The following is a 15804-nucleotide window of genomic DNA, read 5'->3' as shown; positions in this document are numbered from 1 at the left end:
CCTGGCATTTGATAACAAAAGATTAATTGGTGCCTCCCTGTAGCATTGATTTTCTTCTTTTGAAAACTAAATTTATTACATTTCTTCTAAAATTTTAGAAGCGCAGTTTTAATGGTGAATGATTAAACTGCAAAGTGATCCTTCAGTATTTTCCTTTTGGATCAGATGCTGTAAATATATGTATCACAATTGAAAGGGTCATATTTTAGTATCAGTGAATAAATTACTACTTTAAAACATGTGGTTACAACTGATATTTAGCTAATTGGTCAGTGCTAGTCATCTTCACCTCCCCTGGGATCAATGGAGAGAGAGAAATAAAGCCAACAAAGATGAGTTTATTCCATCTACATGAGACATGACTTTTGGAGTGAGATTAATTTGCCCCTTGTTACCTCTCTCTGCTTACAAGAGAGAGTCAGGATAACTGGTTTAAATTAGACATGACTTCTAGAAAGATGAACAAAGCTATTGTACTAGCATAGAAATGAGCAGTCTTTTATCTACAGTTCTGAAAGTTTCTCTTAAAAGTCCAATTTTATTGATGGTCAAGTTTGCTGCATTTTGATTCATTTGATTTTTTTAAAATAGTAGTAGACGATGAAAGCCATTGAAGTATTAGGATGTTCAAGAAGCTCTTCTATGTGTTTTTTGCAAGGCAGACAGTAACATGTCATCTGTACAAAACTGGTTTGCTTTAGATTATGTAGACCTCATTCTGCTATCACAAGCAGAATGGTTGTGATCCCATTGCAAGTTTTCCAGATATTAAGATAGCTTAGTAGAAATACACCTAAAGACGTGACGTTGACACTAGGCTTGCATAATACTTTCAGGAGCATGCTGATGGGTTTAATTACAGTATGAAGTTTAGGATTGTATAAAGCTTTGGATGCTGGTATTGTAGTAAGGTCAAAGTACCTTACAGAAGGAAGAAGCTGAGTTTTGAGATGATGATGTTCAGAAATTGAGAATTCAAAGAGTCATGTACTACTACAAGTAGGTGCTATAAACTGGAAGATGAGGAGCACAGCAAGTGAAAGTAGCAAGGAGAAAATAAGGAATGTGAGTAATGAAGCTGCTCAGCAGAAGCAGAATTACTGCAACAAATGCTTCAATGCATCTTGATTTTCCACTAGATGGGAAAGAAATAATAGTGTGAACTATGAAACAATGACATTTCCTCTAAAATATTATGTGCATTAGTAATTGCAGTTGGACAAAAATGAGCTCAAGCTCATTTGAATGGATCAAAAAGGAAGAGAGACAGTATACTGTTTTCTGACCAAAAATTAGAATAGACTACTTGAATTAGTAGTCTGCAAATGTTCCAGATAGAAACAGCAAAAGGATAGACACTTTTGGAGATTATAGGTAATTTTATACTGAGCATTAGTTAATTTAAACTGCATCTGCACTCATTGAGACTGAAATTTAAAATAAGGTTCAAAGCTATATATGACTGAGCTTCTTGAAACAATATTCGTAAAGGACTGGTGAAAGAGAGAAAGTCTAACTTTTTGAAATAGCTTGTTTTGTTTATACGGAGTTATATCGTGCCAGATTTTGGAATAGTAGAGGAATAACTTAAATAACTCAAGGGATCAATGTTTCCTAATGTAGCTGAGAAACCATTCAGAATTATGACGACTCTTCGTCTGATATTCATTACTTAGAAACGCTTCATCTTGATTAAATTCCCTCCTCTCACCTTTCTTGTTCTCATTGAGTTAAATCTCCTGCATATTACAATGCAGCTTAGGTTCTTTTTTTATACATGACAAGCAAGCATTTTAAACCATTTTAAGAATACAGATGAATGTATTGCATCTAAATCCTGGGACAGATCTTCCTTAATTCAGCAGAAGGATTTTACAATTGATTTCTGCTTTCTAATTGTAATCAGCATATAGGACTTTTTAAATGATCCCATTGAAAGGTTTGAATTCTAAGGCTGTGACTTTGACTTGTCAGAAACCTCTAGTATAAAGTGAAGTGCTATTTTCTCTCTTTTTTCTAGCCTGTCTCTATGCAATTCATCTTATATTGACATCTGATACAGGATGTTAAAAATAAAACATTCCATTAACGTACTTCAAGGACCAGGATGACACTTTTGGTAAAAGGAAAGAGAATATAAACATTTTTCAAATGCCTATAATTTTTGGAGGGAACTTTCTTAGAAGTGAGATTCTGTTGCCAAGGTAAAAATCATTGTATGTAAATATCACACAAGGTGTATTGTTCAATCTAGATTTTTAAGTGAAGGTACGAGGAACTAGGTCCTTTGAAAAACTGGTCAGTTATTGAATATATTTGGAAAAGTCTGACATTGGCACTTGTTCCTGAAAGTTACTCTGGTAGCTGGACTGCAGCAAGGTCCAGGTCTAGGTCAGGTACAATACACAAGTGTCATTAGTTTCACATTTCTTAACTGTTAATGCATTTCATGTGTATTTCATGATTTATGGTATCAAGAACTGAATTATGAGCTGTAAATATTATTAGGACTCTGAGAATTATTGCAGCTGAAAGAGACTTGATAGTTATGAAATGTAGTGAGGAAAGGACTTAGTAGCCTCAATTTGGATATAAAATGTCTTGTGAGAGCTCAACATTGAAGTTCCTATTTTACTGGTTTCATGGGGATATTGCATGTACTGAGATACTATCTTAATTTTACAATATTTTCCCTGCTTCATTTTCAAATCAGTATGAAAAAGATCTCACTTATTTGCCTTTTTTTTTTTTTTGATAACTGTAGTTTCTTAACCAACTCTACTAAGGTCCTGATACGGTGAATGTCATACTGCTCACCTTTTGCTGGAGGAACACAATAACAAAATTTTGCTGTGTACACAGAGCCCATGAATTATTGCCATGATTATGGCTGAAACAACACAGCTTTTACTGAATTGTGCTTTGCAGTAAAAATCTGTGAAATATTACTTAACATGGAAATCCACTTAGCTCTTGCCTATTTCAGCAATTTTGTTTATTTGTTTAGCATTTGTGAGCATTATCATTTCAGTGATGAATATAAAACTCTGGGATATGGCAGTGCCATATATACGTCATATTCATATGCATACTAATTTTAGGATGAAAAAAGTCAATATTCATCTTAAAAAAGAAAGATGTGAAGTGGTCAAGAGCACGGTATTTCTTCCTTTCAGTAAAAGAGCGGGAATACATAGTTGTAACAGATATGAAAAACAGCATCATCATTCAAAATTATTGTTTATTTTAGTGAAAATAGAAGACAACATGTAATGAAATTCAGAGAGAGGAAGATTAAAGTGCAAAAATCAGTGTACATAGTATAAAGTACAAAGGGATAAAAAGAACATTTGCATTTGTGTGGATAATAAAAGCATTTAAAATTTCATCAAGTGCAATTAGAAGGCTTGTGATGTCTGTATTTCTGAGTATAAACCAACTGATCCAGGTAAAGAAAAAAACAAATTACAATCTTTTTTATTTAATTGCAGTCAGGTACATCATTCTGCATTAGTAAATTTTTTAAAGCAATCTGAAAGCATTTGATTACCAGAAAGGAAATTGAGGGTAGCTAGACTGTGTTCAGATTTTTATGGAAGTAAACTTGTGTATAGTAGTATTAGACAAAACAACATTCTCATTTTAGAAAGTTTATCTTAGCTTTCCCTTCTTTTGCTGCGTCTTCATCTGGTACTTGCTCTGATGAATTGCTGGGATGCCTCTTTCTCTCCTCAGAACTGTGGAATCAGAGTTAGTTTGCCATCTGACATGCCTTTAGATGTGTATATGTAAAACCTCTTAGTAGATAATCTTCCCTGTAAAATCAAATATTCCTTAGTGTTCAGCAGGAGCAAGGATGGAAAGGCAACTTCTAATTAAAAAAAGATAATTGTAATGCAGTTACTTACATTTAGAATAATCTGGTGCCTCTTGTATTGCATAAGAAGGCTAAAAAAAAAAAGGAAAGACAAAGAAGTTAATGTCAATTTTGAGGGAATTTACTGTGGCTCTGCAAGTTATTTCACACAGATGTAAGACGAGCACTGGAGCTGCTCTTGTGAATATGGAATTGAGACATCTTGTTTCTGAATAACACAACAAACAAGCAGAAAAACCTACCCCAAGTATGCCAAAATTTTCAATCTAGATGGGAAAGGTGTGATGAGAATAGTTATTAGAGAGAAATTATTCCATTCATATGGAAGAAAGATGCAAGTTCAAGTGTCAGGTTTGATGGATGACGCAGGATTAGCTACAGTTCTTTTAAATATTATTAAAAACTGAAGTTTTCACAAAATTTGACTTCACTGTCAATTTTATAAACTTCATATGTTAAGCCTCACTTAGAAAAATCAGGGAATGAAGCTACAGAATTTTCATATTTAAAGGATTCACAGTGCTAATGAGAATTTTTAAAACCTTTTTGACATATAATTTTGTCCCAGAAAATCATTAGTCTCTCTTGCAAATTTTTTTCATGAGTAAAAAAACAACAAAAAACTTAACAAAAATCAGTATAATTGTTTAAAAGTGAAAAATATCTCAATTTATAACCATTATTGTTTTCTCTGATGCGCACAGAGAAAACAGTCTTCAAAAATTATTTGGAAAAATTAGTGGTTTATTACACAAAATTAACATGACCATATTAATTTTGCATCAGGGCTGTTACACACCAAAATGAGAACTAATCTGGGAAACCCTCAATATTGACAATAACATATAGGAGGATGAAAAATTTGACTTGCATTTCTGAGAAATAAAAAATCAGACATTACTTTGACTTAGTGAAAGATATCAGTTTCTGGAGAAAAGAATAAAAGCTTTGAGGGAACACTACGTGAATGCTATGACAGAATGTCAAGAAGATAATAGAACTATGAAGAACGATACACAATATGAATCAAAATCACAGTGAGAAAGAATTAGGAAAATATTTATTACAGGATGATAGTGGTAGTATACTGAACATTCAAAGGGTTGAACATTTTGACATGGAAAGAGACCTTGATAGTATTTCACATAGCTAAATATATCTGAGAATCATGGGAAACTTTAACTTCCTTGGCTGTAGATTCTTGTCAAGAAAATGTTCTAATACATGGCTGTCACTACAATTCTGCTATTAATTTGAAACATTTTGAGACACGCCAGTGATAAGCACTACATTCCTACTTATTTTATTTTTTCTGTTTGTCTAAAATTATCCACATAAGCCCTGGTAGAAAAAAAGAACTTGCTTGTGTGGAAGAAAGTACCTGTGAGAGGAGACAGTGTAAACCACTGGCAAAGCAAATTGCTTTTAGTGTAAATGTTCTCTTCATTGAGGTTATTCTGGTATAAAAGTCCTTTCTAGCTCTCTTGCATTATACATCTCAATGAATATATACTTTTTATTAGCAGTGATTACTCTATTAGTGTAGTGCAAGCACATTTGTCTGTAAGATTGGGTAGGATTTGTGCAGCCTCTGTGCTAGGGAGCACAACAAAGTCCTTTCCCTGTCCATGTGTGCTATAATGTCTATCCTTATATGAGACTGCAGCAATGGAAGGCTGGACCCAAGATACACAGGGAAAAATGCAGTGCAACATCTCCTTGACTATGCTGCAGAAAGGCTGGAGCACTGCATGGCATCTGGAACAGTGTGAACACCTTGGTGAGATATACAGAGCATTAGGCAATCTCATGTCCCTTCCCTCTGAGGAAATCTATGCCTAGATTAGCTGTAACTGTTTAGGAGTGTAATTTTAGAAGCCATACATTGTTTATAGTAGAGGATGTCTGTCTTCTGGTGACCTGGAATGCTGATTCAAACCAACAGTATATGGATCAATTTCCCCATGTCACACCAGAAACCAATGAGCACACAAATTTAAATCTCACTCGGAAAAGAGGGAGTGAGGAATTCTTGCTTCAGAGGTGCAAAATAGCAATATAGTGGCTAAATCAGACTTACATATTCATTATTAAATAGTGCCATGCAAAATTACTATCTTCTTGTTTGTGGAATGCATGTTGTACACATGGCTTCATCTAATGTTTTGCCCCTTTGCAAAGCAAGAACTAATTTCAATTCCAGAGGATGGAGCAGCTTTCAATTATGCAAGTTAAAGGATATGTGCTACAAGTTGTAAGAAGTAAGTGTACATTATAAATTAATTTAATTACTTTACAGAGATGTTGGTCCTAATTAAGACTTCATTGGCTTTTTCATTGAAAATGGTTAAAATTGCCTAAATAAGCATGAAAAGCTGAATAAAAAAAAAAAATGAGACTTCACATAAATAAACCAAGTTTCTGCTAAGATTTATGTTACCTGTAAGCCTGGGAGGGGTTTTATCCCTCTATATCTCAGTGCTTTAGCCTCCTCAACTGAGAGAAAGAAGGGTGTTCTCAGTGGCAAAAGCCTTGATCAGGCAGTACTTGTCCATTTGCTGTTTAATCAGTTTCTTTTGTATATTTGAGTCGTATCATACAGTTAGAACAGTATAACTCTGAGTATTTTAGTTCAGGATTTTCTTTTCTGAAAGTTATGCTATCCAAAAGGCTTCTGAAGAAGGGAAGCAAACAAAGCACAAAACAGGGCAGAGGACTAGCGCAAACAAGGAAACAAAATGCACAAGATAAATCAAATTAAGACCTCTCAGTGTTCTGAATCCTGACATTACTCTCTTCCCCCACTTTTTTATTTCCTGATGCCATGCTTATTTTTCTAGTTAACTTCTCGCTTCATTCCTGAGGAATGCTTTTTACTTCATTATCTCCACAGATTTTAACTTCGTTCTTCAGTCACTTTATAAGCATACACAACATTAATATGTTGCGTACTAACACAACATAGCAAGTTTTTGAAATTTCATACCTTAAAATCTCTCTGAGTTCTGTTGGTATAATTTCACTTCTGTGTAGCTCGGAATTTAGGGAACACATGACAAGTGTGAGGATTTTGCTCCTAAAACTTGTTTATGTGGATGTTAGCATCACCACTACAGATGGTTTCTGTAATTTATGGTTGTTCTGTCACATGAGTAATACTACATTAAGAAATATTTGTGTGAGGGCTATCTGGTGTATGAACAAAATGTTATCTTTATAGAATACATAAAGCTTAAGTGGATACATGAATTAATTGTCATAGTAGTAAAAAAAGATAGTAAATAAGTGACTTTTCCTGATTCTTCCTTTTATTGTCCTGACAGTACAAACAAGTGGAACAGTACATGTCATTCCACAAGTTACCTGCTGAAATGCGCCAGAAGATCCATGATTATTACGAGCACCGCTACCAAGGCAAGATCTTTGATGAAGAAAATATTTTGAATGAGCTCAATGATCCCCTCAGGGAGGTAAGATTAAAGTATTTGAGCAGTTGTTCATGGTATGTAAAAACAATCATGTCTGCTGTTTCTGTGTTGAAATACTGCTTCTGATCCTATTTTGTAATATTTAATTTCGTTTGACCTAGTCAATAAATGACCAAGAGAATGAAATTTGTATTAGATCAACACAAAGAAAATAGATTTACACTCTATTCTGTACTAGTCTGTCAGAGTCACTGCCGCACAAGGACATCCAAGAGTTGTTGAAGGAAACTCAAGATTTTCTGACATTCTTTACAATAGAGAGGGGCTATACTAGAGTGGTCCTGGATGAAAGGGATTTTTTTCTGCTCTCCCTGCTTGCTACCCACACATCTGTGCAGATAAAACCGCTTAAAGCCAACAGTGAAGGTAAAGGAGACCCGTTCTGTTTCATTTTGTGGAGGAGCATCCTTTACTTGAAATGAGGAAGCTGGATTATTATGTACAAGCCATTAAAAAAAAAATCTCTTTCAGTACAACTCTAGTCTGTATTCCAGTTATGTAATGTTATGCTATGTTAGTTATGTTATGTGTGTTATGTTATGTTATGTTATGTTATGTTATGTTATGTTATGTTATGTTATGTTATGTTATGTTATTTATTTTACGTTATGTTACATGTGGAAGCATTTGGAATTTTCTTTGGAAAGGTGCTCTTCTGTGTGAGGAAGGCAGGGTTCATTTTGCTGTTAACAGAGGTAGCTACTTAATGGGAATATCAGTCTGACTGTCTTTGGTTGGATGTGCTCATGCCTGACATACTCTAGGATGTTTGTATTAATGGTTGGCTGACATCCTCTACTGAAAGGAGGAAAACAACACCCAGAAGACAAGAACACAGTTGAAAAATTCAAAGAGAAGAAAGAACAAGGGAAAGAGAAAAGAAACAAGAAAAGGGGAGAATAAAGGAGTAGTCTAATATCTGATGAAAGCTGTGTAATTTTTAGTGATACAAAGCGGTGCCTTTTGGTATCCTCTACCATGGGAGGTGTGGTGCTGAATATATGTCTGTGTATGTGTATATATATATATATGTATATGTATATGCATAATGTACATGTAAAACCCAATAGAGCACAGGATGAGATCTAAACTTTTGGAAATTGCACTTTTTTTCCATCCTACTCTTTGTTATGGGGCGGGGTAAACATGCCATACAATCCATTGCCAAAATCAATCATGTTCTGTGTTTAAAATAGTGCCTTGCCATTGAATGGGCTCTGTGGGCAGCTGGCACATATTAACCACCTCTGTGTTATGATAGTGACCTCCTTCCTTACAAACTGACTACTGGGAATGGTGAATGATGCCCAAAATTGCTGAGTCATTGCTAGACAGTTGAAGTAAAAATCTGGCCAAACCATGATTTTTCTAACAAATGAACAGTACAAATTACTAAATTCCAGTGCTTGCACCCATTAAGTCCCTAGCAGAAATGTAGCCTGAGTGTTTTCATTGTATGGTGAATTTGTGTTTTGGAGGGCAGGTGGAGGAGTCTGGCTTCTGCACTGCCTCTGCCAGTTTACCTTGTAGCTCCCTTTGGTAGCTTCTGAAATGTCAAGAACAAAACATGCTACAAAAACCATATAATACAGGAAAAGTGTGGAACTTATCCCTAGAGTACAATGACAGTCAAAACATGAATCTTGATCAGTGTGGAGCTTCTGTTTTATTAAAAAAACAGAAGCATATACAGACACATCAGTCAGTAACATCAGAAACAGTTTAATCTGTTTCTTCTTTTAAGAAAGAAGAAATTTCTCCATAAATGAAGTCTAATACCCATCCATTGCAAACCCTTCATTTATTAACAATTTGCAGTTATGGAGCTCTAATTGTCTGTCTTGTTTCCTCCCTACATGTTTCTTCCCTTCCTCTCTCTCCTCTCTAGTCCAATCCCCTTCCCTTCTTTCTTGTTGCTTAAAAGCAGCAAGGCAAATTTGGTCAAGCATAAAAAAAACAAAAAAGCATTTCTAGGGAGAGATCAAGTATGGAAAATTTCAAAAATTAATGAGCAGCTAAAAACATGGGGAAAGAACAGACTTTCACAGAAAGAGTGGCTTCTTATTTTGCTATGATCACATTGTACTTAGCATGTCCTTTTTCTTCTTTTTATTATATAAGAAACATTTATTTACTCAGCCACACACAGGTTGCACTCTGCCTGAATGACAAGGAAGTAGTTATTCTAGAAAAAGATTTTTTAAAAACTAAAGAAGAAGCAAGAACTGGACATTGTGAATACCAGAACAGTTTTCACAATGACTTTGTGCAATTTTTGGTGTTATTTAATGCACTGCGCCTGAAAATACTGTTTGTGCATAGTTTAGCGGTTTCAAATTCTGTATTAGCTACTGCTTCAGCATGTGCAGTTTGCAGTAGAGGTAGTGTCAATTTGAGGTTACTAATAGGTAATAAATTAGAGCTGTTTCAAGGAAGAACACAATTGTTTGTATATACGATGGGATATACCATTTTATGTACCAATAACTGCACAAGTCTCTAAAACCCAGATGATAGCACTGTTGCTCTAGCTACTTCATTAAAGAATAATTATTTATGATAGAATCGTAGAATGGTAGGGGTTGGGAGGGACCTTTAGAGATCATCTAGTCCAAAACCCCTGCAGAAGCAGGTTCACCTAGATCAAATCACATATGAACATGTCCAGGAGGGTCTTGAAGATCTCCAAGGAAGGAGACTCCACAACCCCTCTGGGCAGCCTGTGCCACTGCTCCATCACCCTCACGGTGAAATAGTTTTTTCTTATGTTTAAGTGGAACTTTTAGTGTTCCAGCTTCATCCCATTACCCCTTGTCCTGTTACTATCTACTACAGAAAAAAGGGATGTCCCAACCTCCTGACACTCACCCTTTAAATATTTATAAATGTTAATAAGATCTCCCCTCAATCTCCTCTTCTCCAGACTAAACAGCCTCAGTTCCCGTAGCCTTTTCTCGTATGAAAGACGTTCCATACCCCTGATCATCTTGGTGGCCCTGTGCTGGACTGTCTCCAGCACTTCCCTGTCCCTCTTGAGCTGAGAAGCCCAGAACTGGCCACAGGACTCCAGATGAGGCCTCACCAGAGCAGAGTAGAGGTGGAGAAGAACCTCCCTTGACCTGCTGGCCACACTCTTCTTGATGCATCCCAGGATGCCATTGGCCTTCTTGGCCACGAGGGCACATTGCTGGCTCATGTTTAGTTTATTATCAATCAGGACTCCCAGGTCTCTCTCTGTAGAGCTGCTCTTCAGCCGTTCGACCCTCAGCCTGTACTAGTGCATGGGATTGTTCCTTCCCAGATTGCAAGACTCTGCACTTGTCCTTGTTGAACCTCATGAGGTTCTTCTCTGCCCAACTCTCAAGCCGGTTGAGATCCCACTGAATGGCAGCACAGCCTTCTGGGGAATCAGCCAGTCCTCCCAGCTTGGTGTCATCAGCCAACTTGCTGAGGGAACACTCTGTCCCCTCATCCAGGTTGTTGATGAAGATATTGAACAAGACTGGCCCCAGAATTGATCCCTGTGGAACTCCACTGGCCACAGGCCCCTAACTTGATTCTGTGCCATTGATCACCACCCTTTGGGCTCTGTCATTCACCCAGTTCTCAATCCACCTCACTGTCCACTCATCCAAGCCACACTGCCTCAGCTTTCTGATGAGGATGTTATGGGAGACAGTGTCAAAAGCCTTGCTGAAGTCAAGGAAGATGATATCCACTGCTCTCCCCTCATCAAGCCAGCCAGTTATGCACTCATAGAAGGATATCAGGTTGGTGAAACAGAATTTCCCCTTGGTGAAGCCATGTTGACTCCCCCTGATAACCATCTTATCCTTCATATGTTCAGTGATAACATTCAGGATGAGTTGTTCCATCGCTTTTCCAGGTATGGAGGTGAGGCTGACCAGCCTGTAGTTTGCTGGGTCATTCTTGTTGACCTTTTTGAAGACTGGAATCACATTGGCCTTTCTCCAGTCCTCAGGCACCTCACCTGTCCTCTCTGATTGTTAAAAAATGATAGAGAGAGGCTCAGCAATCAAATCAGCCAGCTTCCTCAGTACTCTAGGGTGCATCCCATCAGGACTCACTGACTTATGAGCCTAAAGCTTGGCCAACAAGTCTTTAACCTCTTCCTCTTCCACCCAGGGCAAGTCCTCTGCTGTCCTGGCCATTCTATAATCCTTGCCTGACTGGGCTTCCCGAGGGTCGGCCTTGGCCATAAAGACTGAAGGATTTCTTAAGTTTTTAGGGAATCATGCCTGTTATTGTACTTTTAGTTTGGCATAGACTAAGAATTAAACAGTCTCCATAAGGCATAATTAGCTTAATAAAAGTAGATTCTCATGAAGATATTCAACTGAAGCCATTATTTCCTCACTTAGAATAAGCAGAACAAAAGAAACTACACAAATTGCTGCACAATTATAGTACAAATATCATCAAATATTATTAAAAAGTTACGATGTTTTCAGTTCTCTCCTTGTTTTTAGCCATTCAAGTTTACTGTATGGGCTGAAAGTTTTCACAGCTAGATTCTCTTTGTGAGTGATGACATTTTTTTCATCCATGTTTTAAAATTTTGACTCTTTTTTAGCAGGAAAGTAATAATGTATTATATAAATATGGTCACTCAATCTTTAAAAATACTACTAATGAAACTGTGTATGCTTATACTAGAAGTAAGACCTTTTGCATATAAGGATAGATGCTTATTTTATGGAGAATGAATGATTAAAACAATGAAGTACTAAGAAAAGGTTTTGTTGCATATGTGTGAGTGGCTAGCTTTGATTTTTGTGTGGAATTAACTAGGGCTTAATAAGAAAAGTAAAAAGATAAGCCTGAAAATTTTTAAATTATATAAGACACACTCTAGTTAAGTAAAGCAATCAATAGCTGTGTATCATTCAATGATAAATTTGTATTGTAAAGAGATTCCATTCAATGACTGAAAACTAAGGCACATTAGAAAGCGCGATTTAAAAACTTTATCTTCTCAATGGCTAGGTTAGTTGCTGAACCTGGGTATCTTAGTCCTATAGTAATATAGTTAATTGAATATCTTCAGCTCTACACTCTCAAACTGAATTAACTGTGTGTCACCATATGTGGTGTGCTACTACCTTGCTTACCTCTGATAAAAGTAAAGAATGAAACTAAAGAATTAAAGCCTTCTTTTATTACACACAGAATTTTTGCTGTTTCCAAAAATCAGATCCACTTTTTCCCAGTTAGACTTATCCAACAGTAACTGTACATCCTTCTTGAGAATCAAATTAGTCAGGAGAATACTGACAGTTACAATTTCAGTAGACACTGAAGGTTTTAAATTGGTCCTTCCAGGACATGCACAGTTGGATTCATCAACTCTGTAGTTCCCTACAAGTTCTGCAATATCTGAGCTAATCATTAGTCTCTTTTTGTACATACCACCCCACCCTCTTACTGTAAAGAAAACTTAGGTGACTAGCTTGGAAAAAAAAGGCTACATCTTCAAACAGAAGTTAATGTGAAATAAATTCTGCCTTTAATAGCATTTGAATTATCTCCCTCACTTCTTGAGGTAGTAATCAGCAATTGGTAGCAATTACCATGTTTCTCTTCACAGAATCTTAAGTGTTGGAAGGGACCTTGAAAGATCATCTAGTCCAGCCCCCCTGCCAGAGCAGGGTAACCTAGAGTAGGTGACACAGGAACTCATCCAAGTGGGTTTTGAATGTCTCCAGAGAAGGAGACTCAATAACCCATCTGGGCAGCCCGTTCTCTAAGTATCATCTCTGTCTCTTCAGCAGACATAAATAATTTTGAAGTATTCTTTTTTTCTTTCTTTTTTTTTTTTTTTTTAAATACACCAGCCCCAACCTTGCAGTTTTTGTTTTTTCTACTTTTTTCAAGTAGATCCAGATAAGACATATCTTTAATTCATACTGTGGAGGACTGCAGTCGTGAATGAATTATGCAGCATGTCAATCTTGAGTAAGAAATGCTGATATATCATGTTGTTTACTTCACAAATGCTGAGAAAGTATTGGTATTTTTCAGAAACCTGCGTAAGGTGGGCTTAAATAGTAGTCCAAGTATACAGGCTTAAGCAAAGCCTTGAAAACCTCTTAGAAAAGACTAAAATGAAGGTTTTAAAATTGCAAATAGTAACAAATGGGCCATTCTAATGTTGGAAATGAGTAAACAATCACCAGGTGATTCGATTCTTGTGTTTTAAAATGGCTTGCCCCCGCAGGTGTAAAATAGTAACAAACTTTATGCACACTCAAATCTATTTCCCAGAGACATTAGACAATGTAGTTTGATTTTCTGGAGCATGAAGAGTGTCTGTGCTCCTTGGTGTACTCACATACCTGACTGTATATGATACAGTTGAGACACAGCTTTTGGATTGTCAACCACTCGCATTGCAATTTCATGTAGTCTGGAAACTTTGACCTCAGTCTATAACAGGGTTACAGCATTGATGAATAAGGAGAGAGCAACTGGCAACATCTACCTGGACTTCTGCAAAGTGTTGGATACTGTCCTGAACAACATCTGCATCTCTAAATTGGAGATACGTGGATTTGACAGATGGACCACTTTGTGGGTAAGGAATTGGCTGGATGGTCAAACTCAGAGTTGCAGTCAAGGGCTTGACATCCAAATGGAGAGAGTGATAAGTGGCGTTCCTCTGGAGTCAGTGTTTGGACTGGTGTTATTTAACAATTTAGTTGATGACACAGACAGTGGATGAAGTGCAAATTTGGAGATGACACCGAGCTGTGGAGTGTGATTGACACATAGGCGGGAAGGGATGGCACCCAGATAGACTTGGACAGGCCTGAGAGGTAGACCTGTGTGAACCTCGTGAAGTTCAACAAGGCTGAGTGCAAGGTCCTGCAGATGAGTTGGGGCAATCCCAACCACAAATATGGGCTACGTATAATAATACAACAGCAGTTCACATAGTCACGATTTTGAAGGCTTGTTACTGAACCTATGAAAATCCTTTGTCCTAATTATTTAATAAACAGTTCAGATATAACAGTTCTTTCATGAGCTCTTCAAAGACACTAATCCAAATAGGATCCTCAAATCTTAGTGCAGTAGTTGTTATTCATAGAAAGGTTTTCATAGTTTGAGGAAAGCACCAGACTGTTTAGATGCAAACTAAGCGCTGTGGGGAGATGTCAAATCCTATTACAGAAAAGTAAATCCAGTCTGTACCTTCACCTGTCTAAACTGCTATTCAGGCTTCTGAAGAGCAGAAACAGAAATGTTTTTGTGGGCACCAACTCTGATGCATTGAGAGAACAACAGCTAATGCAACAGGAGTGCTGTCCTGCAGAGGAGAGTTTCAAATCACTGCCTTATTCAATCCAAGATCATGCTTCCAAGTGTCTGTTATGTCTCAGTTTTTAATGGACTGAAGAAGCATTCAGCTAGCTGACACACAGGCAGTTCAAGGGGCAGTGGATGAAAAAGGCAAGCTTTTTTATTGGGTTTTTTTTTACTTCATGCAGTTTCTGCTGAAACTGAGGAAAGATTACTACATATTAGGCAATGCTTACCACAGCATGTTCCTTCCGATTGTGTCTGAATATGCTATTGCAAGTATAAATGGCATTGCTGATTTTTAGGTTAAAAATAATAACAAAGAACGTTAGATGACTTCTGAGTTCTCCTTTTAGAAACACATTCTTTTAACGTTGTACTTGCTTTGACTTAGCTAGTGTTCCTGCTGGTAGGATTTGGAAAGTTTTGATTTACTTGGCTAAAACTGATTTTTTTTTTTCCCTAATCTCTGAATTGTGATTGTGACTCCATTACATTAAAACAGCCAATTAAACCCTTTAGAGAATAATTGTAAACAAACAAAATAAATAAGCGGATGTTCTTGAGTTGGAAGCTGCACATCTGTTTTTGATTGAAGATTGAGAGATGCAAGATCTGTCTATTGTTTTCCTAGTACCTGACAGGGTTCTCTATTTCTGCCTCATCCACTTCTCCAGTAAAAATCATGGCACTTCTTTAAGAGGAGCTTGTGAAATTGAAGGGGAAAATCAGAGAGGAGGAAGCTCATTCCAGTAGAAAATGCGGTGTAGACAAGATAGGAATGCATGGTATGGATGTGCACACATCCCTTTCCAGTATATCTCATCCTTGGAGGTGGTGAGAAGGAACATATTTTCCTTCAGTTTAAACTGTGGAATTTAAATTTATAGAATCATAGAATGTTAGGTGTTGGAAGGGGCCTCTAGAGATCACCTAGTGCAACCCCCTTGCTAAAGCAGATCCACCTCTATCAGGTCACACAGGAACATGTCCAGGCATGTTTGGAAACCTCCAGAGAAGGAGACTCCGCAACCTCCCTGGGCAGCCTGTACCAAGGCACCCTCACTGTCACAGCAAATAAGATTTTCCTTATGTTTAAGTGGAACTTTTTTGTAT

At 37.0% G+C, this 15804-nt stretch overlaps 1 protein-coding gene across 1 annotated transcript in view; it reads left to right on the top strand.

Moving 5' to 3' along the window:
- The window catches only part of HCN1 (hyperpolarization activated cyclic nucleotide gated potassium channel 1), a 204145-nt gene that overhangs the window by 155614 nt on the left and 32727 nt on the right, over window positions 1-15804 (top strand). Inside the window, exon 5 of the mRNA XM_062018655.1 lies at window positions 7201-7347. Coding sequence (XP_061874639.1) covers window positions 7201-7347 — 147 coding nt within the window. The remainder of the gene's footprint in view (window positions 1-7200; window positions 7348-15804) is intronic.

Source organism: Colius striatus, chromosome Z (genome assembly GCF_028858725.1).
Source record: "Colius striatus isolate bColStr4 chromosome Z, bColStr4.1.hap1, whole genome shotgun sequence".
NCBI lineage: Eukaryota > Metazoa > Chordata > Aves > Coliiformes > Coliidae > Colius > Colius striatus.
This window is presented reverse-complemented; position numbering and strand designations above follow the sequence as displayed.